Source organism: Phocoena sinus, chromosome 17 (assembly GCF_008692025.1).
Source record: "Phocoena sinus isolate mPhoSin1 chromosome 17, mPhoSin1.pri, whole genome shotgun sequence".
In the NCBI taxonomy this organism is placed as follows: domain Eukaryota; kingdom Metazoa; phylum Chordata; class Mammalia; order Artiodactyla; family Phocoenidae; genus Phocoena; species Phocoena sinus.
The window spans coordinates 45,070,803-45,098,125 of NC_045779.1; the positions used below are offsets into that span (position 1 = coordinate 45,070,803).

The following is a 27,323-nucleotide window of genomic DNA, read 5'->3' on the forward strand; positions in this document are numbered from 1 at the left end:
ATTGGCAGGCAGATTCTTAACCACTGCGCCACCAGGGAAGCCCGGAAGGCAAAGTCTTAACCACTGCACTGCGGGGGAAGTCCCAAAATCTTCAGGACACTTTTAAACAATCTCCTATCCCCTCTCAGATATTTCATTCCAGTTTGGTATTATTATCTTTAAGAATTCTTTCCTAGTGGCTTAAATTTCATTTCCATGATCAGAAGTTAGTTACAAGTAATTTAACATTTTACTGATTTATTTGATACTCTGATTGCTATATCAGTTTTCTTTTCTACCCTGAATGCCTTGTTTTTCATTTTGAATTGAGAGATAATTCTTTCAAAAGGGATATAGGAGTAGAATAGTTTTTGAATCCTTTTATGACCAAACATGTCTTTATTTTGCCATCACACTAATTGATCTTTTGGTGTGTTCAGAATTCTATGTTCAAATCCCCTTTCTCTTGTCTTGCAGCATTTAGCAGATGAGAAGTTTATTGGTTGACTGTTTCTTGTTTTGTTGAAAGTTACTTGGTATTTGTAGCATTTTTCATTTAATCTTTAACATAGAAATTTTGCTAGGATATGGATAGATGTGTTTCTTTTTATTATCCTTTTTAGCATTTTGGGGCCTTTCATTCCCAAGGCTCAAGTTTTTGTCAGCTGGAGGACATTTTCTTCTATTATTTCTTTAATTATTTATTTTTCCCTTTCATCCTCTTGCTTTCTTCTGTAACTCTTATCAGTTGAACATTATACCCCTGAATCTATTCTGCATACCTTTTAACTTTGTCTCATAAATTCTTTCTTTTTCTTTAGAAACTGGAAAAACGCTTGCTTAGCTCTCCCAGATCATGACTTTTTTTTCCAGCTCTTCTCTATGCAACTCTCAAACAAAGTTTTATTTTTATTTCAGAAATTATGTATCTTGTTTTGTGATGATTTCTTCTTCATAGTGCCTGCTTTGCACATGCAGTATCTTCTTTTTAACATTATTTTCTATATCTGACATTAATTATTTTCCTCATCAACAAGACATTTTGTTCATCTTGGGCCTCTCTTTTGTTCATGTTAGTTTTCCTTAAATATCTGGTTATTCTTAGTTCTCCTATTAAGAATAAAGAGTTGCGGGCTTCCCTGTTGGCGCAGTGGTTGAGAGTCCGCCTGCCGATGCAGGGGACGTGGGTTCGTGCCCCGGTCCGGGAGGATCCCACATGCCGCGGGGCGGCTGGACCCGTAAACCGTGGCCGCTGGGTATGCGCGTCCGGAGCCTGTGCTCCGCAACGGGAGAGGCTGCAACAGTGGGAGGCCCGCGTACCGCAAAAAAAAAATAAAATAAAGGGCTGGACTGCTCACCTTTCAGAGCTGCCAGGGTTTGTTAGCAGAGCGGAGCTCACTCTTCCTAGGGTGGGCTGTTCTCTTAAGTGGAAGGAGTGGTCACGGGTGCTGAGGGTACCTGGAGGTTTCCTTTGCATCTATACAGGTGAGGTCCCAGGGGGCAAACTTGGGTAGGACACATTGGAGGGTTTTCCCGTTGTTTTAAGCTAAGTATCCACACCCCCCCCCCACACACCTTTGTTTCCATTTGGGATCTTGAAGTTACTCTAGGTGTTTTACCGAGTTATTTCTTTCTGGTGCTAGGCCCCGCCAAAAGCCAACTCCTGTGTTTAAGAAGTGAACGCTGTAGCTAGTTCCTATGACTGGCTTGGTTATAGATGCTGAAGACTCTGAGTTAGAGTTTACCAGGCTCAGTGGGAAAACCAGTCTTCACTTATGCATTAACCTCTCCTGCACCAGTGTAGGGGTGCAGCCTTCTTGACTTTGGTTTCTCCTCTATTCCAATCTTCTGTTTTCTGTCTTCTTGAAAACAAAATTTTTCTTCTTGAAAACAAAACAAAATCTTCAGAAAACAAAATTTCTGTTTTTACATTGACTACATGTTATTATGTGTCTCAGTTCAGGGAAATCTTTGAGGGAAAAGTAAACACGTGAAATGGTCATGAGATAGAACTCTGTCCTACAGCCTTTTAAGAGGCTCTTGTGTTTTTTTTGGTTTTTGTTTTCTTTTTTTGCTGCTAAAGATTTGAGCATGATAAGTTCCTCCAAAGAACTGATTCTCTTTTTAATTTTTGAAGCTAATTTGGTTTTAAGATGATTCTTTTCTTTAAAAATTATATTTTGGTCACTATTGAAATATAATGTTTTTTAATATATCCTGCTTATTTAATGTATATTTTTATTACATCAATTATTTAATATTTTTCTACAGGATATTTAAAAACAGATGGCCTCTGACTGTGTCAAACTAAAGGTAGATAAGGAGTAGTTGCTATCCCTCCCCATATACAATTTATTTGTGTTGTCTGCCTCATGTGTACCCTACAGAATGTTTCAGCACCTTGGAATTCTACAAATAACTTAAACACGTCATCTTTGTCTTCAAGGTGCTTATAGACTTCCCCTTTGCACAGTTTCTCTAGAACTTTGAATTTCGACATTATCTCATTTACTTCCATGTAAGAAAATTCCCTGTCATATTAATCTCTTGTATTCAGTCTGTTTTCTAGTTCCCTCTTTTCAAGTAACTTTTTTTCTGATTATGAAAATAGAGCATAGTGAAGAATTGGCAACAGAGAAGGTTGCTTAAGAGCTCAGGCTCTGTGATGCCATCCTGGCCTAAGCTAACTGTTGCATAACCCTGGGCAAGCAACTTAGCACTCTCTATTCAGTGTCCCTGTCTATGTAAAGGGCATGGTCACCTTGCCTAACTTTAAGGCTATAACAAAGAATAAATGTGTTAACCCATGTCAGGGGCTTAGAACACTATCTGGCGTATGGTAGGGGCTCATTAAGTATGTGTAACTTAAAGACTATTTGAAAAGTGAAAAAGGAGAAAGAAGAAAATAAAAATTCAACTCTAATCACTGTTAACATTTTGAATTTCAATTTACATACACACACACAATTTTAACCAATATTAGTTATTTCATAGATTGTGAGCACTACAAATTATCTCCGTTTAAAATATTATTTTCTTGTCCTCTTTCTTCTACTTTCCATTATGACATCTTTTTCCTCATGGTTGTTTCTAGTGCTTGATGATGTGCCTTTCCAGCAGCTTCTTAATTATATCCCTAACCCTCTCAGTCCTTGATTACTTAATAGGTGGACTAAACATGCTTAGGGCACTATCAAAGCTAGGGCACCCCTGAGCGAGCGAGCGAGAGAGAGAGAGAGAGAGAGAGAGAGAGAGAGAGATTATTCTTCAGTCAATGGATCAGTATATTTTGCAGTTAATATATCCAAAGTGGAACTATCCTAATTTCAATAGACGTAAGTTTTGTTTTAAAATTTATTATTTTTAAAAACTGCATTTTATATGGTGGAGAGCATTATAATATTTTCACTGAATTAATTGAATTCCCTCTTTCTCAAATATAACCATCTGCAACATAAGATGATCAATATCATTCCAGGCTTTTGGATTCATTTTATTTCCTTGGACTTGTATATGGATTTGGTCAAGGGCAAAAGGTTAGAGTCATTAAGGACAAGGGCTCAGTGTAGAAACTTCCTAATCAATTTCAACCCTTGTTCTAACATGGAAAGTATCTGTTATCTCTTGTGATTTGCCTCTAGCAAGCACCAAAAGGAGGGATATTATTGAAAGTAGCTACTAGTGAAATGACTAACATCATTGGCATTTAAATTGTGACATTAACCCTGATTAGGATGATTGGTTCATTAGTTTCCATTTGAAAGTCATATTCTATAACTGGAGGAAATGCCAAGATTCCCAAAGAAAGAATAATTGTTAGTTGTTGAAATCTTGCTCTTAAGTTGAGGGTCTGAATATAGTCTTTTTTTTCTTTTTTGGCTGGGAAGCTGAAGTGATTGTATGTCAGTAACTAGCTACAGTAAATCAGCTACAAGAAATTGAAGTGGATAAAGGCTAAACTCCAAGTGCTGAAGACTCAGCATAAGATGAGATATTCTATTTGGAAAACAGAATTCATAATTCAATCTCAAGATAAAGTCTCAGTATATGTGTGTGTGTGAGAGAGAGAGACAAAGACAGAGAGAGACAGAGAGAGAGATGGGACAGAGAAGAGGGGGATATTGAGGCAGAGAACACAGCATGAAATCCTAAGAATTATGTAAAAGCTTCACTTCTTTTTTTTTTTAATTGAAGTATAGTTGATTTACAATGTTTCAGGTGTACAACAAAGTGATTCAGTTAGACATATATATTCTTTTTCAGATTCTTTTCCATTATAGGCTATTAGAAGATATTGATTATAGTTCCCCGTGCTATACAATAGTTCATGGTTGTTTATTTAATATACAGTAGTTTGTATCTAATAATCCCATACTCCTAATTTATCCCTCCCCACCCTTCCCTTTGGTAACCGTAAGTTTGTTTTCTATGTCTGTGAGTCTATTTCCATTTTGTAAATCAGTTCATTTGTACCATGTTTTTAGATTCCATGTGTAACTGATATCGTATGATATTTGTCTTTCTCTGTCTGACTTACTTAGTATGATAATCTCTAGGTAAAACTTCTTAAAGAGAGGTGGAAAAAATTCTTTTGCCCCCAATTCAAGTCAATGTTGAGAATGATATACAACAGGTGGAAGAAAGGGTCATGGATTGCAGACCTTTACTGATTGGAGTTCAGTCTTCCTCTAGTTTTGCCTCTGGTCGGCACATACCTCTGCTTCGTTTCCTTGTTTGTAGCTCACATTTTAGGAGAACAGAAAAATGAATCCTCATTTTGTTTAATTTGAAGGTGAGAAGTAGGAGGTGAGAGAAAAACAGTTTAGGATCAATCCTTGTTAAATTAATTTTACAATTATGCTTCTTAAAATTAAGGCAACTTGCATTTATATAGCATTTTATAGCTCACAACCAATTTAAAAAACACACTATAAACTGATTTTATGAAAACGTAAAAAATATAGCTCCCTCCCTCCCTTCCTTCATAGTACTTTAAACCCCAACTTATACTTCAATTCTTCAACTGAACTTTTATTCACTCATTCAACAAATTTAATTGAGTGGCAGGCATAGTTCAAACTGCTTATGATCCATCCATGAACAACAACAAAAATCCCAGCTCTGTGGAGCTTACATTCTTGTGGGGATAGACAAGCCATGAACACTGAACACAGTAAGTAGGCTACATTGTGTGTGAGAAGATGGTGACTGCCAGGGAAGAGAGAAAGAGTAGGAGCTGTGTAAGGGAGATGGAAAGTTTTGGAGGAATGGGAAGTTCTAGGGGGGGTCGAGGTGGGTCACTGCACCAAGTAAAGTAGTCAGGGTAAATTTCATTGTGGTGAGATTTGGGCAAAGGTTTAGAGGAGATGAGAGAGTTATTTGGGGGAATTTGGGGGAAGAACACTCCAGGAAGGTGAAACAGCTGGAGCCAAGACCCTAAGGTGGAGACACATGGAGACCAGTGCAGAGGATCCGAATGAGTGAGGAGAATGACAAGGAGAGTATCAGGACAGGAGGTCGGAGACAAAAAGGAGGAGAGATTCTGCAGGGCCTGGAAGGCCAGTGGAAGGACCTTGGCCTCTAAGGAAAATGGGGAGTCATTATAGGATTAAGCATGGGAGTAGCGTGATCTGATTTATGTTTTAATGGGATTTCTATAGATGCTTTGTTGAGAATAGACTGGAGGGAGGAGGGGACAATGGTAAAAGCAGGGAGATTTATTTAGAGACAGTATTAGTTATCCACTGCTGTGTAACATAGTATCTAAAAACTTATCAGCTAAAATAGCAAGCATTATCTTGCACAATTTCTGACGGTCAGGAATCTAAGGGCAACTTAGCTGGTTGGTGCTGACTCTGAGTTTCTCATAAGGTTGCAGTCAAGTTGTCATCTGGGGCTGTAAGTGATTTGAGACTTGTCTCTGACTGCAGAATGTACTAAGCTCCCTCACGGGTTGTTGGTGGCCTTCAGTTTCTCATTGACTGGTGGTCAAGGCTTCAGTTCCTCGCCACAATATGGCAGTTTGCTTTCCCCAGAGAGAGAAATGGGGGGGGGGGGGAGAGGGGGAGGGGGAGAGACTGACTTACCAAGATGGAACACTTTTATTATCTAATTCTGGGAGTGCCATACTATGATTTTTGCTATATGCTGTTGGTCATATAAACCAAGTCTGATACAATGCGGGAGGGAACTCCGCAAGGGTGTGAGTTCTAGGAGGTGAGGATCAATGGGGGCCCATAGTGGAGGCTGCCAACCTCAGAGACAATTGCAATAATCCAAGTAGTAGATGATGGTGGCTTGCACCAGCATGTTTCCAGTGGAATGGTGAGAAGTGGTCAAGTTCTGGATATATTTTGAAGGCAGGATCAATAGGTAGGACTTTTTAATGAAGTGGATGTAAGAAAATGAAGACCTATGGATGACTCTGTTAGCTGCCTTTTAAAAGATAAGTGCCTAGGGTGTCTAGGTGTGTTAATTGACTCAGGGAGATGTGTGTGTGTGTGTGTGTGTGTGTGTGTGTGATGGTGTGGGGACTGGTGCTTTTAGAAGAAAGCCATTGCAAAGCTGGAGAGGAGGGGTTTGCAGATCTTTGAGTGAAGCCAGGAAGGTTGGGAATCCAAGGCAGGTAAGGGACGTGGTGCAGGACAGACTGTGGATTATGTTTGGGGACTGCTGGGCTTTTTGATTAATGAATGCTACTTTCTTGGTGTAGTTGATGGATCTGACAGCTGAATGACAGTTTTCTTTCCATAGTCAGTATTCTTTATGTAGTAAAAATTAAATGGTAGAATGTATGTAGTAAATAATATACATACTGTTGGGAGTCCTTAGTACAGGGAGGCCCTTAAGAGCCCAAATAGAAACAATCAGAGAGTATTTTCTGGAAGATAGGATCTTGCAGCTGGACTTTGATTAGAGCAGAATTTAGATGGAGAGAAGCAGGAAGGGAATTTCAGGCAGGGGAACAGTCTGAGCAAAGGCATGGACATAGGAATGGGCTTCTTTAGGGTACTGCAAATAAATGGTTTAACTCCTTACGTTAAGTAAGTAGAAAGAAAGAAATTTTGAGAAGTATGTAGGGGCCTGATAATCGAGAATCTTAAATATCAGATGGAGGATTTTGGACTTGATATTACAGGTGGTAAAGAATCATAGTACACTCTTGAAAATGATTCTCTCTGAAGATGATTCCATAGGGCTTCAATAGGGATTGAAGAGGGGAAAGTTGAAGGATAAAGAGACCAGTTGGAGGCATGAAGAGATAAGACCAAAGCTGTGATCGTGGCTATGGCGACTGACTCCATATAAGTGACAAAGAGAAAGTATAACAGCCAACACACATGAGGCTTTTATACCGTGTCAATTTCATTTGGGGGCACATCTCAATTTTACAGGTGAGGAAGCTGATGCCCAGAAAGGTTAACTAACTTGTCCAGGGTTACACAGCTAGTACGTGGTGCAGCCAGGATTTACACCCAGGCAGTCTGGCTCCAGAGTCTATATTTTAAACCAGTACATAAGATTTGGCTCTAGATGACTGGGGACAGATGATGAGGAGGTGTGCCCAATTGAGAAATGATGATTACCTTAGTTTTGGATTGAGTTAAAGGTGACGACAGGACATCTAAGGAGAAGGCAGAACTGGCTCTTAGGTGACACCCATCTATTAGTCATTAAGATAGAGGATCAGGGACTTCCCTAGTGGCGCAGTGCTTTAGAATCTGCCTGCCAATGCAGGGGACACGGGTTCGATCCCTGGTCCGGGAAGATCCCACATGCCGCAGAGCAACTGAGCCCGTTTGCCACAACTACGGAGCCTTCACTCTAGAGCCCGCTAGCCACAACTACTGAGCCCGTGTGCCTAGAGCCCATGCTCCGCAACAAGAGAAGCCACAGCAATGAGAAGCCCGCGCCCTGCAACAGAGTAGCCCCCGCTCGACGCAACTAGAGAAAGCCTGTGTGCAGCAACGAAGACCCAGCACAGCCAAAAATAAAAATAAAATAAATTAAAAAAAAAAAAGATAGAGGATCAATGAAAGCCATACGAATCAACAATGGAGAGAAAAGAGCAAAGGGCCCAGGAACGATGAGTGTTAGAGGACTAGGATGAGGTAGAGTAGAGATTAGAAAAGAGTGTTTGGCTACAGAGGAGAACCACCCTTGTACAGTATCTTAGAAGCCAAGCAAGGAAAGATTTTACAGAAGTGAGAAATGGCCAAGAAAATCCAAGGAGATTAAGAACTGAGAGCAGTCTATTGAAATTTTTTTTTTTTTTTTTTGTGGTACGCGGGCCTCTCACTGTTGTGGCCTCTCCCGTTGTGGAGCACAGGCTCCAGACGTGCAGGCTCAGCGGCCATGGCTCACGGGCCCAGCCGCTCCGTGGCGTGTGGGATCTTCCCGGACCAGGGCACGAACCCGCGTCCCCTACATTGGCAGGCGGACTCTCAACCACTGCGCCACCAGGGAAGCCCCTGTTAGACTCTTCTTAATGCCCCAGGGCATGTGGTAGAGCGATCTGGAGCTTTTCTTGACTTGTTGGTTGTGATCTCAGCTGCATGACTGCTCCACCTCTTTCATTACTTCAGCTGATGACTCATCTCTTAATTTTTCTCCCAACATCAACAAAATGAAGTAGCGGATTAAAGAAACAAATGAAAGAAAAAAAAATATTTGTGATCTAACCCAGCCTTAGCCTTGCTGTGAATACTCAGGTGCTAATTTAAACTTTCCACCAAGGAAGAACAGAGATCAAGTTTATAGTTGACGTGCTCTGTGTTCAAGGCAACCCAGAAAATTACATACCTGAAGCTACTGAAAAGATATTTAGAAAGCTGACCAGAGCAGGATTAGAATTGCCACTCCAAAAGAACAGTGATGAAACTCACCTTCAGAAAGTGTTCCAAACTTTGGTAAAAGCTGTTCTGTGAAACTGTCCTTCTTTACAAGTCTACATTTTTGCTCAGTGTACCAGAGAGATTGTTCTGTTTTTACTAAACCAGGCTTTATTCAACAGTGCTCGTACCAGAGAGACTATAATCTATGAAAAAACAAAAAGTCCAAAGTCATTATGCAGTTAAAGGGGAGAGCATAAAAGCCCTTTGGCCATCAAAAATGTGAACAGAAACAGCTAGTAAGGATGTGCTTTCCTGGGGTACTTTTCTCCATTGATCATGTAAGGATTCATCAACCATTTCATCATAGGGGAAAAGCTGACGAATCTAGATTTATGAGTGAACATTCGTGCTGGGAACAGATAAAATCAGCAATCCAGGAGACTCAGCAGGAGGGAGTAGGGACTTGAAGGAAGACTCAAAGAAAAATCTCTCAAGTGAATCAGGGCACTACTTAGTGTAAATCAAGAGTTGGCTTTTATCCTTCACCCTGGCGCTTCCTGCTAAACTTTTGGAAATTAGCCAGTGTTGTAATTAACCCTCCCCCCGCCTCCCAGCTTTTCTTAAGTAAGAAAGAGAGTAAAATCTCCATCTTTTTCAATGGTGAGGTCACTGCAAATAACTTAAAGCCCTTCTTTCCTGTAAGACTGAGCGTTTTGGGAAGTATACATGATGCCTGGGTGCTCATGCAACAATTAGGGTTCAGATTCCTCTACTTCTCCCTCTAAGTGAAGGCTGCAGACCGGGCACCCAGGGTGGCTCCTACTAAATGACTGAGAGGGGTGCTGGTGGCACTGCCACACATGGGCCTATCACCTCTGCCTTCGTGGTCCTCCCAGAGACTTCATTTCTTCCACTTGTAGATTCTTAGGAGTCCACCAAAATTCTATCTCTAAATCAAGCCCTATCCTCTGTGATTAGTAATTTCCACAACATGGAAATACTATTTTACTGTTAAATCAAAGTACATAAATTTCTTTTTTTTACACTGAATTATAGTTGATTTACAATGTTGTGTTAATTTCTACTGTACAACAAAGTGATTCAGTTATACATATATATATATATATATTCTCTTTTATATTCTTTTCCATTATGGTTTATCACAGGATACTGAATATAGTTCCCTGTGCTATACAGTAGGACCTTGTTATTTATCCATTCTGTATGTACTAGTTTGCATCTGCTAACCCCAAACTCCCAATCCAGCCCTCCCCCACCTCCCCTGCCCTTGGCAACCACAAGTCTGTTCTCTGTGTCTGTTTCTGTTTTGTAGATAAGTTCATTTGTGTCATATTTTAGATTCCACATGTAAGTGGTATCACATGGCATTTGTTTTTTTCTTTCTGACTTACTTCACCTAGTATGATAATCTCTAGGTCCATCCATGTTGCTGCAAATGGCATTATTTCATTCTTTTTTATAGCTGAGTAATATTCCACTGTATATAAAATACATAAATTTCTTTAGTTGACTCTCCAAAATGAATACCAATGTGCTCCTTTTGTCAGAAAATTCCATTATTGTGCATTACCAATATGGTCTTCACTTTAAAAATGTTCCCCCCCCCCCAAAAAAAAAGATGTTTCCCACATCTGCCCATTTCAACGTTGACCGGCACACTCCTGCCTTTCCTTCAGGTCTTTGTCGAAACTTTGCTTCCTCCTTGATCTTCTGGTTAGGTTAGTCCCCTCTGTCATATAACCTCACTCATGACACTGTTCATTTCTCACACTCATTGCTCTTGTAACAGCGGTGCTTTCTTTTTTCTTTCTCTTTTTTGGCTGCGTTGGATCTTCCTTCTCTAGTTGCAGCAAGCAGGGGCTACTCTTTGTTGCAACGCGTGGACTCCTTATTGCGGTGGCTTCTCTTGTTGCAGAGCTCGGGCTCTAGGCACATGTGCTTCAGTAGTTGCAGCATGAGGGCTCAGTAGTTGCGGCATATGGGCCCTAGAGTGCAAGCTCAGTAGTTGTGGCACATGGGCTTAGCTGTTCCGCGGCATGTGGGGTCTTCCTGGACCAGTGACCAACCCGTGTCCCCTGCATTGGTAGGCGGATTCTTAACCACTGCACCACCAGGGAAGTCCCAACAGTGGTGCTTTCTTTCCCCCACTGGACTGCAAGCTACTTGGGCTACAGGGCAGTGCCTGTGTCATTTGCCATTGCATCCTCCACAAATAGCATGGTGTCTGGCATCTATTGGGCTCTCAATCAAAATAGCTAAATGAGCCACTTCAGTCTCCCTTTAATTAATGATTATCTTTAGCACTTCTGCATTATAACCAAGAATTGCTATACCCACAAACTTTACGGGAATATAGAACTGTGCTGTGATAGTAATACCTGTTATTGTGTAACATTGTGCGGTTTACAGACCTCTGTTTTATTCATTATTTTATTCCATTCTTACAATCGCATTGTGAGGTAAGTAGGGTGGGCATTGCTGTCTTTTTTTAAAAAAACTTTTAATTTCATATTGGAGTATAGCTGATTAACAATGTTGTGTTCGTTTCAGTTGTACAACAAAGTGATTCAGTTATACATACACATGTATCTATTCGTTTTCAAATTCTTTCCCCAATTAGGTTGTTACATAATACTGAGCAGAGTCCCCTGTGTTGTACAGTAGGTCCTTGTTGGTTATCCATTCACACCAGTTAGAATGGCCATCATCAAAAAATCCACAAACAATAAACGCTGGAGAGGGTGTGGAGAGAAGGGAACCCTCTTGCACTGTTGGTGGGAACGAAATTGGTACAGCCACTATGGAGAACAGTATGGAGGTTCCTTAAGAAACTAAAAATAGTGTTGTCCTCACTTAAGTCGCGAAGAAACCTAACCTCAGGCAGTTTTCCTCCACTGTAAGTGGTGAACAAAGACTCACTTCCAGGGCCTGTGCTGTTCCATGTCACCAGACTACCTAATGGTTAGAAAGGCCTTCTACCAGGGTTTTCCTGTTTCCTTCCAGAAACTTGATTTTACCTTTTAATCCAATTAATTTACAGTTGGGTCATTTTCTCTTTCTTCCCAATCAGTTCCACCAAGTCCCTGGCACAAAGTTCAAACCAGGGGCCTGGAGATAGTCTGAAACTCCACTGTGCTCAGTGTGGATTTCCCACCCGGCCCCCAAACATATGTTACCAATGTCAGTGTCATTTTCTGACCCTACACCAATGTGTGGCACCATTGCCTCCACATAAAGGGCCCTCAACACGGCCTTTGTTGGGAGTTCGTACCAGTTTTCTATCACAAAGTGAACGGGGAGACCATCTACTATCAGAAGGCCCTGTAGAAATATCAGCAAAAAGGGACGTCTGTGACTGAATGCCCATCAGAAGGCTCTTGGTGACTGAATTTCCACTGATCGGTATACATGTTGCCTCTGCAAACCTGTTACTTGTCTGTGTCATGTTACTATGCGTGGACATAGGTGTTACTGAAATACAGGGTCTCATGGTTACTTTTTGGTTTCACTTCAATCAACAAGGCTGGGGAGCTGCTGAGGACTGTCATGGTTTGTGAGTATTTAAGTTACTATCGCATCCTCCTTAGGAAATCGCTTTGATAGCCAGTTGCTGCTTTACCTGAGCCTGGCTTGGTTAGGACGGACAGATGACTCCGGCCTCCTTTCCTGCCTCTGCTGAAGGTTCTCCAGATGCCCTCCTCACTCCCCATGATGATTTTTTACGACCTGTAGCTTCTACGTCCTTTAAATACAGTAGGCAACACGGGATTCATATACAGAGTTCGTCTCTTTCCTGTTGCTTTGTATCCCTGTTATGCAGCATATCTGCAATACGTCTTGTTTGCAGAGTAGCTTCTATTGCCTTTTTAAATTAAGGGACTTGGATTGGTCTATAATTTGCTAGCAATTATAGTACAAATTAAACTGGATAAAATAGTTTTTAATAACCGTTAACATGTTGATTACATTTAATGTATCGCACATATTTATACATTAGAACTCAGAGAGTTAAATGAAAGCTGTTCCCTCTCAGTTTTTCATTTTAATATTCACTAATGAAGAATAATCAAAGAAAATGATTTGGCTTCTGAAGTGATTGGATGTGAAAAGCCAAGTGTGAAGGAAACCAACTTACACTACTTCTGTACTACCTTTGAAAGACCATTATTACTTCTCATGGGCAGTAGAGAAATAAATCAGTGGCTTTATCAATGCAATGGGGCAGTCACTTTCGTCTTAATCTTCCCTCTCTTCCATTCTGGGGAAGTACAAATTAACCAAATAATGTGTATTTTTTAGCGGATATCAAAGGAATACTTCTTTGATAATGAACCTCGTGTTTTTCTTGCTTTCACAGTAATAAACGACTGGTGGCCTTAGTGCCCATGCCCAGTGACCCTCCATTTAATACCCGAAGAGCCTACACCAGTGAGGATGAAGCCTGGAAGTCGTATTTGGAGAACCCCCTGACGGCGGCCACCAAGGCGATGATGAGTATCAACGGTGATGAGGACAGCGCTGCCGCCCTTGGCCTGCTGTATGACTACTACAAGGTAGGACCTGAAGCCCCGCCTCCCTCCACTTTCCGCCTCCAGGGCCTCCCCTCTCTAGTGGGCAGAGGGGCCAGATTCTTCATCCCAGGCCAGAGAATGAATGGCATTGCCACACTCGCTCTGGAATTCAGCCTCTTCTTGTTCTCATTGCGTCTCTGCTTTCCCATCTATAAAGCACGACTTTACCACCCCACCCCGAGGGAGTTTCCATTTTAGGATAATTATTTCTGTGCCCTCTGTTTACAAGCATACATATTATCTACGTTTAATTTCTACTTCATATCATACTGCAGATCCTTCTTTGCTGCCATTTTTACTTTATGATTTTTGGTGAATAAAGAATATTACATCGTGTGGCTGTACCATAATTTAGTCATTGCTCAGTTTTGGGGCATTTAGGTTGCTTTTATCTTTTCTTATTTTATTTTTTAATTAAGTAATGAGAACCTTTAAAAAAATTTTTTTTTAATTTAATTTTTTGGCTGTGCCACACAGCTTGCAGGATCTTAGTTCCCCGACCAGGGATTGAACCCTGGCCCTCGGCAGTGAAAACAGAAGTGAAAACGCCAAGTCCTAACCACTGGACCACCAGGGAACTCCCTAGGTTGCTTTTAGATTTTCCATTTTATAAGAAACATCAGGATTTCTAGATTTTTCAGTTTTGTAAGGAATACACCAGTGAATACTTTAGTGGTAGGCTTTTGCAGCAATTCCAAAATCTAACTGTCTCCATTTGTTTCGATGAGTACTCAATATTTATTTTGAAAAACCCTTAAAACAAAATGAATGTAATTCGCTTGCATTACAAAAATACCTGCCATAGTTACTTTCAAAATAGGAGTATTTCAGGAAATCGAACAACAAACAATGGTCCGCCTCAACTATAAAGGACTATATCTGGTATGACCTGCTCCCTTAGAACCAATGAAGTGTAAAAAATCAACAGGTATTTACTGAATGAGGATATTTATTGCCTGACTTGATTGTAAACACTGTGGGCTTACGATGCTATTGGCACAAAGGTGAGAATGGCCGTGTTTATTTTGCTGGTTGGGGACAGTGAACTTTGTATTTTAGAATAAGAACTAAATCCCCCTCTTCCCCTCTCCCTCCATCATGAGAAAATCACCCAAGAGGAATCATTTTTCTTTGGGTAAGCACCAGTCTCAGCTTCCTGTTTCCTCCCTGCTTCCCAGTTCCTGATTCCTCCCAGTGGTCTCACTTCTGCAAGTTGTGTTGTCCCCTGGGTCTCTCCTAAACCAGGGTTTTTGTGCTTTACAACGATTTCCCACCACCATTGACTCTGACACTGCCCCCGGGCCTATTTCTTTCACCAAAGTTCTCTAAACGTACTCATTCCTTTTCCAGCTTCTTCCCATTTTCTCTATTAAAACACTCAGGAGGGCTCCCTCCATGGGGAGAAGAATGAAAGCCAAGCCAAGTTGTGCTTATTTAAGATGAAACACGAGGTATGAGTAACTGATAGGTTGGCCCATCCAGGCTACTTTAAATGAGGATATTATTAACTCAAATAAATGCATTTTTTATGGTTGGAAAGTGCTGGAGAAATACGGGAAGGGCATTCCACTAGTACCCTTGCCAGTCTAGGCTGATTTTTTTTTCCCTTTACCAACGGAGCTGGAGTTGGCCGATTTCGACAGCTCTCTTGTGAAGCTGTACAGCTCCCATCACGTCTCCTGACATAGCAAGAAAGGGCTTTAACTTTGGGAATTGGGGTCCAGATGAAAGGATATTTTAGGGTCTAACCTCCATTCCATGTAAGCAGGGCAGTTTCCTACAATGAACAGGAATCGCCTGAAGAAAAACGAGCCTAAAAACAAAGATGGTTTCTTGGCAGGCTTTCCTTTCTTCTTTTCTTTGTTTGTGGTTGTTTTATATGTTTCAATCCTTTTTGACTAAGGAGCTTATTTGAAAAACACAAGGATGAACTCTAAACGTTTTGGAGTCAAAATTTTCAGAACGTATTGAGGATGGTATAGAAACACAGAACTTATCATTTTAGACTGCTTCACATTATAGGCTATTTCTTGAGGGTTCAGCTTTATTGGACTTTTGTGTTAGTATGTAATGTTCAGAAATGGTCTCATCCCTAGAAAGGAATCACAAGGCAATTTTCCTTTATTATAAAAAATAGTTAAAACTTGACACCTTTTAAAAAAATATCTTTATTGGATTATAATTGCTTTACAGTGTTGTGTTAGTTTCTGCTGTACAACAAAGTGAATCAGCTATATGTATACTTATATCCCCATATCCCCTCCCTCTTGAGCCTCCCTCCCACCCTGCCTATCCCATCCCTCAAGGTCGTCACAAAGCACCTACTTGATCTCCCTGTGCCATGCGGCTGCTTCCCACTAGCCATCCATTTTACATTTGGTAGTGTATATATGTCAATGCTACTCTCTCACTTTGCCCCCTCTTCTCCTTCCCCTGCTGTGAAAAATTGATACCTTTATCAATCTTTAAAATCTAGTAACATATTAAAGTGACCCTGATTTAATCACTTGGGTCATTACTACATTTTTTGGTAACTTTTATAACTATGTTAAACAAATACGTTAGTTAATGCTTTTATAAGACTTTGAAGAAATACATTAGGATACACTTTGAAAAAATATATTTTTCTTATATTTATATTCTTTATATCTTATATTCTTATTCTTTATATCTTATATTCTTATGGATATAATTTCAGGTATCTGTATTAGATGGCAATTCTTTTGTATTAATGAAAAAGAGAAACACACCTTGAAACAAAAATCATTAGTAATTTAGGAAAGCAACGTATTTTATTTCCCACAGGTTCAGAGGATAAAGTGTTAGTAAGTATGGTACCTGGATTACCTCTCCCCTTGCACATTTTTAAGATTTAGAGGAAAGTTGAAATACTGCTTTCTGTAAATATTTTGTAATGCAGGGTAGAGAGTTTACATAAAACTCAATTTGAGGATGTAGAGAAAAAGGAACCCTTGTATACTGTTGATGGGACTGTAAATTGGTGCATCCACTATGGAAGACAGTATGGCAGTTTCTCAAAAAACTAAAAATAGAACCACCATATGACCCAGAGGTTCCACTCCTGGATATATATCTGAAAAAAATGAAAACACTAATTTGAAAAGATACATCCACCCCAGTGTTCATAGCAGCACTATTTACAATAGCCAAGATATGGAAGCAACCCAAGTGTCCATCAGCTGACAAATGGATAAAGATGAGGTATATAAATACAGTAGAGTACTACTCAGCCATAAAAAAGAATGAAATTTTGTCACCTGCAACATCATGGATGGACTTGGAGGGTATTATGCTAAGTGGAATGTCAGAGAAAGACAAACACTGTATGATATCACTTATATGTGGAATCTAAAAAATGAAAACAAACTAGTCAATATAACAAAACAGAAACAGACTTCAATATGTAGAGAACAAACTAGTGGCTACCAGTGGAGAGAGGGGAGGTGGGGAGGGGCAAGATAGGGGTAGGGGATTAAGAGGTACAAGCTACTACGTATAAAATAAATAAGTTACAAGGATATATTGTACAATGCAGGGAATATAGCCAATATTTTATAATAACTATAAATGGAATATAGCCTTTAAAAATTGGCAGTCTCTATGTTGGACACCTGACATTTTTTTTTTTTTTTTTTTTTTTTTTTTTTGCGGTATGCGGGCCTCTCACTGTTGCGGACTCTCCCGTTGTGGAGCACAGGCTCCGGACGCGCAGGCCCAGCAGCTATGGCTCACGGGCCTAGCCGCTCCACGGCACGCGTCCCCTGCATCGGCAGGCGAAGGCTTTCTCTAGTTGCGGCGAGCGGGGGCTACTCTTTGTTGCGGTGCACGGGCTTCTCATTGCTGTGGCTTCTCTTGTTGTGGAGCACGGGCTCTAGGCGCACGGGCTTCAGTAGTTGTGGCACGCGGGCTCAGCAGTTATGGTTCACGGGCTCTAGAGCACAGGATCAGTAGTTGTGGTGCACGGGCTTAGCTGCTCTGAGGCATGCGGGATCTTCCTGGACCAGGGCTTGAACTCATGTCCCCTGCATTGGCAGATGGATTCGTAACCACTGTGCCACCAGGGAAGTCCTGTTTTTTATGTATTTTAATGATTTAAATTTGCATTATCTAGATGAATGAGTGAATAAGTGATTTAATAAATATTCATAAGCTGTTGAAATATTCATAAGCTGTTGAAATCAGCTTTTTATTTTTGGCTTATACATATACATTATAGAAAATTCAGGGAAGCTTAAAGAAGAAAGTGAAATTTCCTGTAATTTTTCTGTCATATTATTTGGCATCATTTTCTCCATCGCTGAACGATTTTGAACATAAGCCTGGTAGATTGGAGAAATGATTTATACATATTACAGCAACAGCAGCAACAGCAGGGAGGTGGGTTATGAGCAGAGAATCCAGTGAACAGTTCGTTGCAATAGTCCAGATAAAAAATGATGAAGCTCTAAAGTAAGACATGATGGTAGCTGTTCCTGGGTCAGCATTTGTGAGGTTCTCTCTGAATCAGCCACTCTGTTTAGTCAGCCATACTGCATAGAGACAAAGCAGTATGTTCAAGAAATCACTGAGTATTTGTTTGAATAAAAGCTGGCAACTGGGGCTTCCCTGGTGGCGCAGTGGTTGAGAGTCCGCCTGCCGATGCAGGGGACGTGGGTTCATGCCCCGGTCCGGGAAGATCCCACATGCCGCGGAGCGGCTGGGCCCGTGAGCCATGGCCGCTGAGCCTGCGCGTCCGGAGCCTGTGCTCCACAACGGGAGAGGCCACAGCAGTGAGAGGCCCGCGTACCGCAAAAAAAAAAAAAGCTGGCAACTGATTGTGTGTGTGTGTGTTTGTGTGTGTGTGAGATTTGGTGGGACAACCCTATAATTAGGGTCATAATATCTAAGCTGACTCTCAGATTAACGAAGGCAGAGTACAGAAGAAGGGTTTTGGGGAAAAGGATAATTGTATGTTGAGTTTGGTGCGCTTGTGGGATGTCTAGGTAGGGATGTCTGATAGACAGTATTGTGGGTCTAGACTTGAGAACGGGGCCTGAGTTCAGAGGTCTCAGTTTCTCTAAGAAGGACAGTCTTTGGGAAGCCAAAGGTAAACATGGTTCAGCCTGGCCCAGATGGGAGCAGACCCAAAGGTTCCCCTTTGTCACATTGTGCCCAATACTGTAGACTGAGCAGGCTGCTCAGAGCAGTGTTTGGAATCCCTATTTCTCCTATTTCCTTGATTCTCCTTTTTGCAGGCCATTTTGATTGATTCAGTCATTCTTTCAACAAGAATTTAGTGAGGGCCTGCTACATTCCAGGCGCTTGGGACATAACCATGCACAAGGTGGACACTCGTGGAGATTGTAGTCTAATCTTGGATATGAACATTTAGATGGTTCTCGAAGTAAGCTCACAAGTTAGCTTAGAGAAGGCATGGGTAGGGTGGGGCAGGGGACTATGTGATGGTTCTGCTGCAAGAAGGAGCATTGCATGGTCAGGGATGCAGTGTGGCTGTACACACAGCAGTGATGGGGGTGGCCCAAGTTGAGGCAGAAGAGTTTTTGGAGGCCATGTTCCTGAGAATAACGGGAAGCATTGAAGAGTTTTAAGTAAGAGCATAGTGGGGTCAGACTGAAAGATCACTGTGGATCTTCTTAATGGATTCCAAATGGATTTGCAGGGGTTAAGTGAAGGAGAGGAGAGACCAGTTAGGCTGATGCCGTAGCTCAGGTAAGAGATTTCGGGGGCTGAACCAGGAGGCAGGCATCCACAGGGAAGTTGATGGATTTGAGTCACAAGGGATTTAGTGTAATGTCTTCAAGCTTCATCCGTATTATAGCATGTATCAGAATTTCATCTTCAAGGCTGAATAATATCCCATTGTATGTATATATCACATTTTGTTTATCCATTCATCTGTAGATGGATGGGCATTTGGGTCATTTCCACTTTTTGGCTATTGTGAATAATGCTGCTATGAACATGGGTGTGCTGGGTATTAAAATTTTATGTTTATCTGTCGTTTTCAGTAGATGATAGGAGCTATGTTTTATTCATTTCATTTCTGTCTAGCACTTAGTAATGCCTGCTACATTGTAGACCCTCGTCATTGACATGTGAGTGAAGGACAATTGATTTACTTTATTTTTATTTAACCAATGCTTATAAATTCCCAGACACTCTAAGTGGCTTTAAAAAAATTAACTCATTTGATTTTACTAAACACCCTGTGAGGTATAGGACTACCATTATGCCTGTTTTACAGCTGAGGAAACCGAGGCAGAATTAGTAAGTGGTAGAGCTGAGGTTTGAACCCAAACAATAAGGTCTAGGCCTGGACTCTTAGCCACCCTGCTATGTTGCCTCCCTTGCCCAGCTAGCTGGGCTTGCATACATATTCAGGTGAGTGGAAACTATCCATGAGGATTGCTAGTCCGGAATCCAGAAGAGAGATGCTTCTCATAAACGCTCTCTTATGTCAAAATAGCGAAGGCTGTATTTTGAGTGCAAAGGTGTTTGGCTAGAAGGAGGATCTGGAGATTTAGGAAAAAACAAAATCAAAACCAAAAAAACCCAAAACATCCAACCAGGCAAACAAATCTAAACCCACCATTCATGTGTTCGAGAACTATGGTAGAGATAGGTAAGCGATCCTTAATGCGGTAGGGCGGTCATATGATGTTCAGAAACACAGCTGGTAGGGGGATCCCTTCTCTCAAGTAGCACTTTTTCAATAATCTTTCAGGTAATATGTTGGCATTGTGGTTGTGAAGTCAATAATAAAAGTGCATTAGAAGAAGCAGGGTGGGAGCCAGTTCGAGAGCTAGGGAGGGTAGGTGAAGGCTGGCTCAGGTATTAGATGGTGCTCCCTCACTGGACAGTGCAGCCCCCTACCCAGTTTGCTCCCCTGCATGTCAGCACCTGGAGTCCCTCATCAGAGTGGAGGATCAGTCCCTGTTCCTTAACGGGTTACCTGTTGTAGTTCCAAGATATTTTCTATCTGCTCCAGAGCACAGATCCTCTTACCCTTTCCCCTCATCCACTCCCAGCCGAGGTGGGGAGGGCTCAGAAGGTGCTCAGGTCCAGCGAGAGAGAGTTGCCAGTGTCAGCAGGGCAGAGCAGAATCAGGATTGCTGTGGCCCTACATTGATCATCACCCTTTTGTATCCGGTCTACTGGCATTGCCAATCAGGCTGGTTACCTTTAACCATCTCCTGGCCATTGCAAATTTGCCACCGTTCTCTGGAGAACGTTCCATTTCCTTTTCTTTGCTTATTGCTGGTGTCAAGCTCTGCATCTACGTAAGTCTGACTGATGGTTGGTGATGTTTTCAGGTTCCTCGAGACAAGAGGCTGCTGTCTGTAAGCAAAGCAAGTGACAGCCAAGAAGACCAGGATAAAAGGTATGATAATATATACAGGAATATGCCTGACTCCCCAGATAACTCTTTTTCTATGTTTTTTGAAAACAATAGTATTAAACTATAACTTTTGTTCTTGAGAGGATATGGGAGTCAAGAAGCTTCATGTCTGCTACCTGTTTTTGGAGTCTGGAACAAAACTGGATCTCTCAAGCGGGAGAGAAAATTGTATTTTTCGGTTTTGCAATTCTGCAAAGGGCATTCAGTATCTTCCAAGGAGGCTGCAGATCCCAAGAGTTAGAGGTGATATACAGGCAAGACGGCCTCCTGTTGGCGTGAACTTTTCTGTCCGTCCGATGGCTGTATGACTGCGATGAGGCCCTTGAGGGAGTGAGACATTTGAAGATTGTCTTTGATAAGGGGGAGAGGAAGGAGGCCAGGCTGATCTCAGTTCAGGGAGGAGCTGGTAGGGAGCCATGGGTGGCAGAGGACACTGTTGGGGTGCAGGGGCAGGAAAGGTGTTAGGAGACCATAGGTCATACTCCTTTCCTTCAATCCTGAGTTAAGAACCAGTTGAAAAACAAGAAACAGACAGATTGAAATTAAAAAGGAAAAAAAATCAATTTTACTTCTGATGAAGCTAATTAGAGAATGTGATTTTGAACCAGCAATTTGTAACATTTCAGTCCTGACTTAGATATGGCTATTCATCCAGTCCCAAGCAGGACTTCAGGCCTCCCTGAAGGGACAGGCCACTGATGGCATGGCCGCGGTGACTGGAGTGTCCCCTTTCTTTGGTCAAGATGATCCAGACATAAAGAGGGAACCACAAGGGTCTGAACCACCTTGCTCAGCTACTTCTCCCAAACTCACCAATCAAATACATCTCTTCCTCTGCAGAGGGACGGAGAAGCCACAGTGCTTTTCTGTTGGGGGGTTTTTCCACTTGGAAACATGAAGCCAGGAGAAATGAAGTCTCCTGCTAAAACACATGTCAGAATCTTTCCTGGCCTTGATAGGAACTGCTTGTGACATTGTGATCTTGTCATACGACTAGCAGTGGGGGCCACCCCGCCCATCAGTGGCCCTGTGCTGCGTATCACCTCTAAGGCACATCCCCAGCAGAAGATCAAGGCTGTCTGTATCTGATGTGTGGTTCCACAGGGATCTTCTGATGCCCTATGCTGCTTTGGGGCCCTGGGCACTAGTGAGCAGCAGTGATGACAGGGAGAAAGAGGCTGATGCTCTTCAGGTCCTCTAACTTTTCCACTATCCAACCAGCATTTATTAGGCTAAGCAAGTGCTGTCTCCTAAGACCTATACCAGTAATCACAGAAAAGTTGGGGGAGGCGTGGGGGGTGGAGGTGGGGAGGGGAACGAATCTAAGATGTGTGCTCTGTATGTATCATAATAGACAAAAGAGCCCATGTTTTGGTAAAGTATCTTCTAGAACAACATTAAAGACTGATAGCCACTCATTGTGTTTTAAAGGCCATTTTTGTGATATCAATGGAGTGCCTTAAAAAAAAACTGGCGGTGAGGTATAGACAGACCACCTTGTACGGACTGATTATGACTTAGTAGACTTCCGGTTGAATGTAATTTGGAAGGATAGCATTTGGTCTGCAATGTACTCACGCATTACGGTGCCATGTGCTGACGTGATATCATTACAAATGGTCGTATACAGAAGTCGCCACTTTGAAAAGTAATCTCAATGTCATGACCCCCAATTTTTTAAAAGTATATTTCAATGAACCATTCTTAGCCTTGCATTTTTTTCTCACATTATAATGTTTGGTTCCATTTTAAATTCTATTGCAGGTGAGTCAGTATATCTCACAATAATTCTTACTTTGTTCTGATCACCCATTTTTTGGATGACTTCCAGAGTTCTCTGGCATCGGCTTTTAAGGTCGGTGCTATTCTATAGAGGCACATTTACACATTGTAGGATGGTGCCGAGTCTGTTGTTCCCTTGTCTCATGGTAGTGACGATTCAGCTAGATTTGCACAACTCTATTAGTTTGCTTATGTATTTGTTTATAAGCACACCAGAAATATCTTGACGTGTGTTTCTTGTTTAGAATCCAAGTGTTTTGCATGAGTTAAAGACTTAAGAAATTTGGACTGAAGTGGACTCTAACTGTAGAGGAGTTGATTAATTTTGAATATTTTGGCAAAGCCAGTAAGACCGTGCTTGTGCAAAGCCCAGAAGTGCTGAAAGTGGATAATTGCTCTGGTAGCTAATGAACGTAGACCAACCGTCCTACACCCAACTTGCAGGACATTACCCCCAAGTATTAGTAGTTACTCCTCCCCAGAAGGGTCCCGGATAAAATGAGTTTGAGAAATTCTGGGTTACAGTTAAACAAGTGGAGGAACCCTTGGGGGCCTTTACTGTGTTCACGACTGTGACCCACCAGGGTGGTCTTGTTTAGGCAATTTTTTTTTTTTTAATACTGATTTTATCATGGTCTCCTTTCTTTGAGGAACATATATTAACATTCTATGCAATGTTCTCAACAATAAGGTTTAGGGAATACTGATATAAATGGGTGGCCTGGGTTTTGGCATCATCAGCTTACTGGATTCAGATTGAACATAATTTCTAAATTTTCACTGTGTCTTAGATGCAGATTCATTGTATTGGTATAGCCATGAAAGCAGGTTATTACTTAACGCCAGAATGTTTATAGACTCACGATTTCATTCCTTAAAGGGTTTGTTTCTAGAATGATTTCTACAGGTCTGTGACTGACTCAGAGAGGCCCAGGTATTTTTCTGTTGGCTTTGTTCTTGGGGAGCCATTCTTTCCTCAAGCTTCACTTTGAAGTTTTATTTGAAAAATCAAAGCTAAAAATACCGAGTCCTGTTTGAGAGGCAAACTCAGAGGCGAGTGGATTTCCTTTACAGAGAGGAGCCACGAGGGCCCAATTCTTGGAAGAACCAATCTTATTCAAGTATTTCTCTCGATGAGAGATCACTGTAAGCCCCAGAAAGCACATGCTAGTTTTAAAAAATCAGACATTGGGGACGGGGCTCCATGCAAAACGTGCATTTTCTCTCTGTGTCATTCAGAATAATCTAAAAATAAGAGGTGGCCTCAAATCTTACTGACCACAAGGACTTTGCTAGTAAAATCATTTTGCTGTCAATCACGCTCTTTTCGTAAGAAGTTTCTCTTTGCTTCTGCTCTCTCCCAGAATTCTATAGTATAGATGAAAGTATTTCATCTCATACTGGCAAGAATTAATCTTCTGAATCCTTTCCTTTCTCTTTGTAGCACAGGAGGTCTGAGATCTGAGAGATCTTGTCTTACGTAAGCCCAGTTATACCACTTCCTTAAGCCCTGAAAGTAATTCAGTGCTAAGGACATCAATGAGCTGATGGCACTTCTCAATTTAGTGAAAATATTCTAATGATAAATTCTCATTATATTATTATTATTATTTTTTTTTTTTGCGGTACGCGGGCCTCTCACTGTTGTGGCCTCTCCCGTTGTGGAGCACAGGCTCAGCGGCCATGGCTCACGGGCCCAGCCACTCCGCGGCATGTGGGATCTTCCCGGACCGGGGCACGAACCCGTGTCCCCTGCATCGGCAGGCGGACTCTCGACCACTGCGCCACCAGGGAAGCCCTCTCATTATATTATTTTTCCTGCAAGGAGTTTAGCCTGCAGAAGAGTGAAAAATATTCTTTCTGCTCTCTTCCTTTAACTTATTGTCCTGCTCCCACCTTTTTTCAAAAAAGCTACTTAAAATGTTTTCTTCTGAAAGCTTTCAAACATACCCATAAATAAAGACGATGGTATAATGAACCCCCAGATACCCGTCCCATCCTCCGGGTTCAGCACTGATAACTTTGTGTTACACCTACTTAAACTTGACCTTTTCTTTCTTTCTAAATTTTTATTGCAATAGTATTCAAAATAAGTTCCTGGCTTACTTTATGTCATTTCACCTCTAACAACTTATGATTTGTATCTCTAAATAAAGACATTTTATTACCTAATCTCAAAATCATTATCACATCTAGGTGAGTTAACAGTACTTCCTTAACATCAGCTACCTCTCAGTTCATGTTCAGTTGTCTCGAAAATCCCACTGCCTCGTAAGTGCCTTTTTGGTTTTTTTAGATCAGGATCCAGACAAGATCTGCTAATCCTATTTGATTATGTCTTTTAAGTTTCTTAACCTAGAACAAGTCTCCCACTTTTCTTTCTTTTTTCATGCCTCTGACTTATTGAAGAAACCAGGTCAGTAAGATGTGTGACATTCTGGTTTGTATGATTGTTTCTTTTCAATGTTGTTTAAATTATTCTTCCAGCTCCCATATATCCTAAGAACTGGAAGCTAGATGTAAAGGCTTGCTTGATTTAGAGTCAGCTGTTTTGGGGGGTGGGGGTGGGCAATAGCACTTTCTAGGTGGGGGTCATTGCATGATACCAGGAGGCACATATGTGTAGTTGTCCTCCTTCTAGTGCTACAAAGATTCATTGCATTCCATTGTAAAGTTTGCCATCAGCTCTCCCCCTAGTGCATTAGCATCCACTGACTCTTGCTTGCATCAGTTATTAGGAGTTGCAGAAGGGCGCTGTTTCTAATTCTGTTCTGTTGCGGGGTGTGGGTTTAAACACACAGAAACTGTCTTGGCACCAGTGGAGCCCAGAGTAGTTTGAGTGGAGGAGAAAACCGAGTGCAGGTCCTAAAGACTGTTCCAGTGAACCTTTCCCTAAATCAAGACCACCTGGAGAATTCAAAACGGGAACAGTATAGCACGAACGTCTCTGAGAGCCCAGCCGTCATCCCCATGGCGGGAATCACAGTGGTGAAGGCCGAAGATTTCACACCGGTTTTCACGGCCCCACCTGTGCACTATCCCCGGGGAGATGGTGAAGAGCAACGCGTGGTTATCTTTGAACAGACTCAGTATGGTGTGCCGTCCGTGGCCAGCCATAGCACCTACCTCAAGGATGATCAGCGCAGCACCCCGGACAGTACTTACAGCGAGAGCTTCAAAGACGGAAACACAGAGGTGAGTCCCTGGCTCTTACATCAGCAGCTGGAACTGAAACTCAAAACCACCTAACTTGTTTTCTCTGTTGGCTTTTTAAGTGGGATGAGTGAATTCAACTGTGAGTTTAAGATTTTGTTTGTTTTTTTTTAAAACATGCCTGCATCTTTCTTCATAAACGGGTTTTATTAGACCATTGGCCTAGGTGTGTGGCGGAATATTTCCGTTTTCCTGCCTCTTAGATGACAGATTCCTTGACTGGTTTTAGTTTTAGTCTTAAAATTAACTATTTTTGAAGAACAAAGGGCTGTTTGCGTGGAAATTTCCTACTTTGTCAAGTTTTCACTTTGACCTCTTCTAGTTTGTAACTTGCCAAATGGCAGCCAAAGATGTTGCCTGCCCATCACTTTTTAAAACAATATAACTCTTTAAAGACCTTGTCTGATTGAATACTCAAGAAAGAATCGGTATTATCAATAATCAAGTGTGTACATGTATGTGTACTTTGTACCTTACAAATAGATTCTATGTATTCTTCTCGTGTGCCCAAAGAACTTACAGAAGCAATGATCTTTGCTTGCTTGTTTGTTTCAAATTCACACGTTTGAAAATTTTGCTAATTGTTTACAATGATGTAACCAACATCAGAATCAGTGGGAAGTTTCCTCATCCTAAGAGTTTGAATTTGAAGCCCTCCCGTCTCCTCTTGCTCATGGCAGACACTAACCTGCCTTCTGTCACTATACTTCTGCTTTTTCTAAAATTTCATATAAATGGAATGGTAGAGTATAGAGTCTTGTATGTTGTCTTCTTTCATTTAGCAGAATCTTTTTGAGATTCATCTATGTTATCGCTTGTGTTAATAATTTGTTTCTAAAATTGCTGAGTAGTATTCCATGGTAAGCATGTATCACAATTTATTCACCAGTTGGTAGACATTTGATTGCTTCTAGGTTTTGGCTTCTAGGTTTTGGCTATTATGAATAATGCTGCTGTGGACATATGCTTTCATTTGTCTTGTTTAAATACCTAGGACTGCACTTGCTGGGTCATGTGGTAAATGTATGTGAAACACTGCTGACAGTGTTTCAAGGTGGCTGGAACATTTTCATTCTCACCAGCAATACAGGCGGGTTCCCCTTTTCCGTATCCTTGCCCAAACTTGATATTGTCCATCTTTTTAACTGTAGTCGTTTTAGTGCATATGTGATTGTGTCTCATTGTGGTTTAAAATTGCATTTCTCTGGTGTCAGTGATGTTGAATATTATTTCGTGTGTTTATTTGACCATTCCTATAACTTCTTTTGTGAAATGTCTGTTCAAATAATTTGCCCAATTTTTAAATTGGGTTATTTGTCTCCCTTTTATTAAGTTGTAAGAGATCCTTAAATAGTGTAGCCCTTTATCAGTTATACGTTTTGCAGTTTGATAGCCACTTTATTTTCTTAACTATGTTTTTCAAACAGCAACAATATTTAATCTTGATGAAGTCCAGTTAATCAATATTTTCCTCTTAGAGTTTTTGCTTTCGATGTACAGTTT

The 27,323-nt window shown here is 41.3% G+C and overlaps 1 protein-coding gene across 2 annotated transcripts in view; it reads left to right on the plus strand.

The window, feature by feature from the left end:
• Positions 1-27,323, plus strand: part of GRHL2 (grainyhead like transcription factor 2) — a 163,721-nt gene that overhangs the window by 35,743 nt on the left and 100,655 nt on the right. For both annotated transcript variants that reach the window (XM_032610589.1, XM_032610590.1), the window contains exons 2-4: positions 13,192-13,387; positions 20,740-20,807; positions 25,409-25,802. In XM_032610589.1, coding sequence (XP_032466480.1) covers positions 13,192-13,387; positions 20,740-20,807; positions 25,409-25,802 — 658 coding nt within the window. The remainder of the gene's footprint in view (positions 1-13,191; positions 13,388-20,739; positions 20,808-25,408; positions 25,803-27,323) is intronic.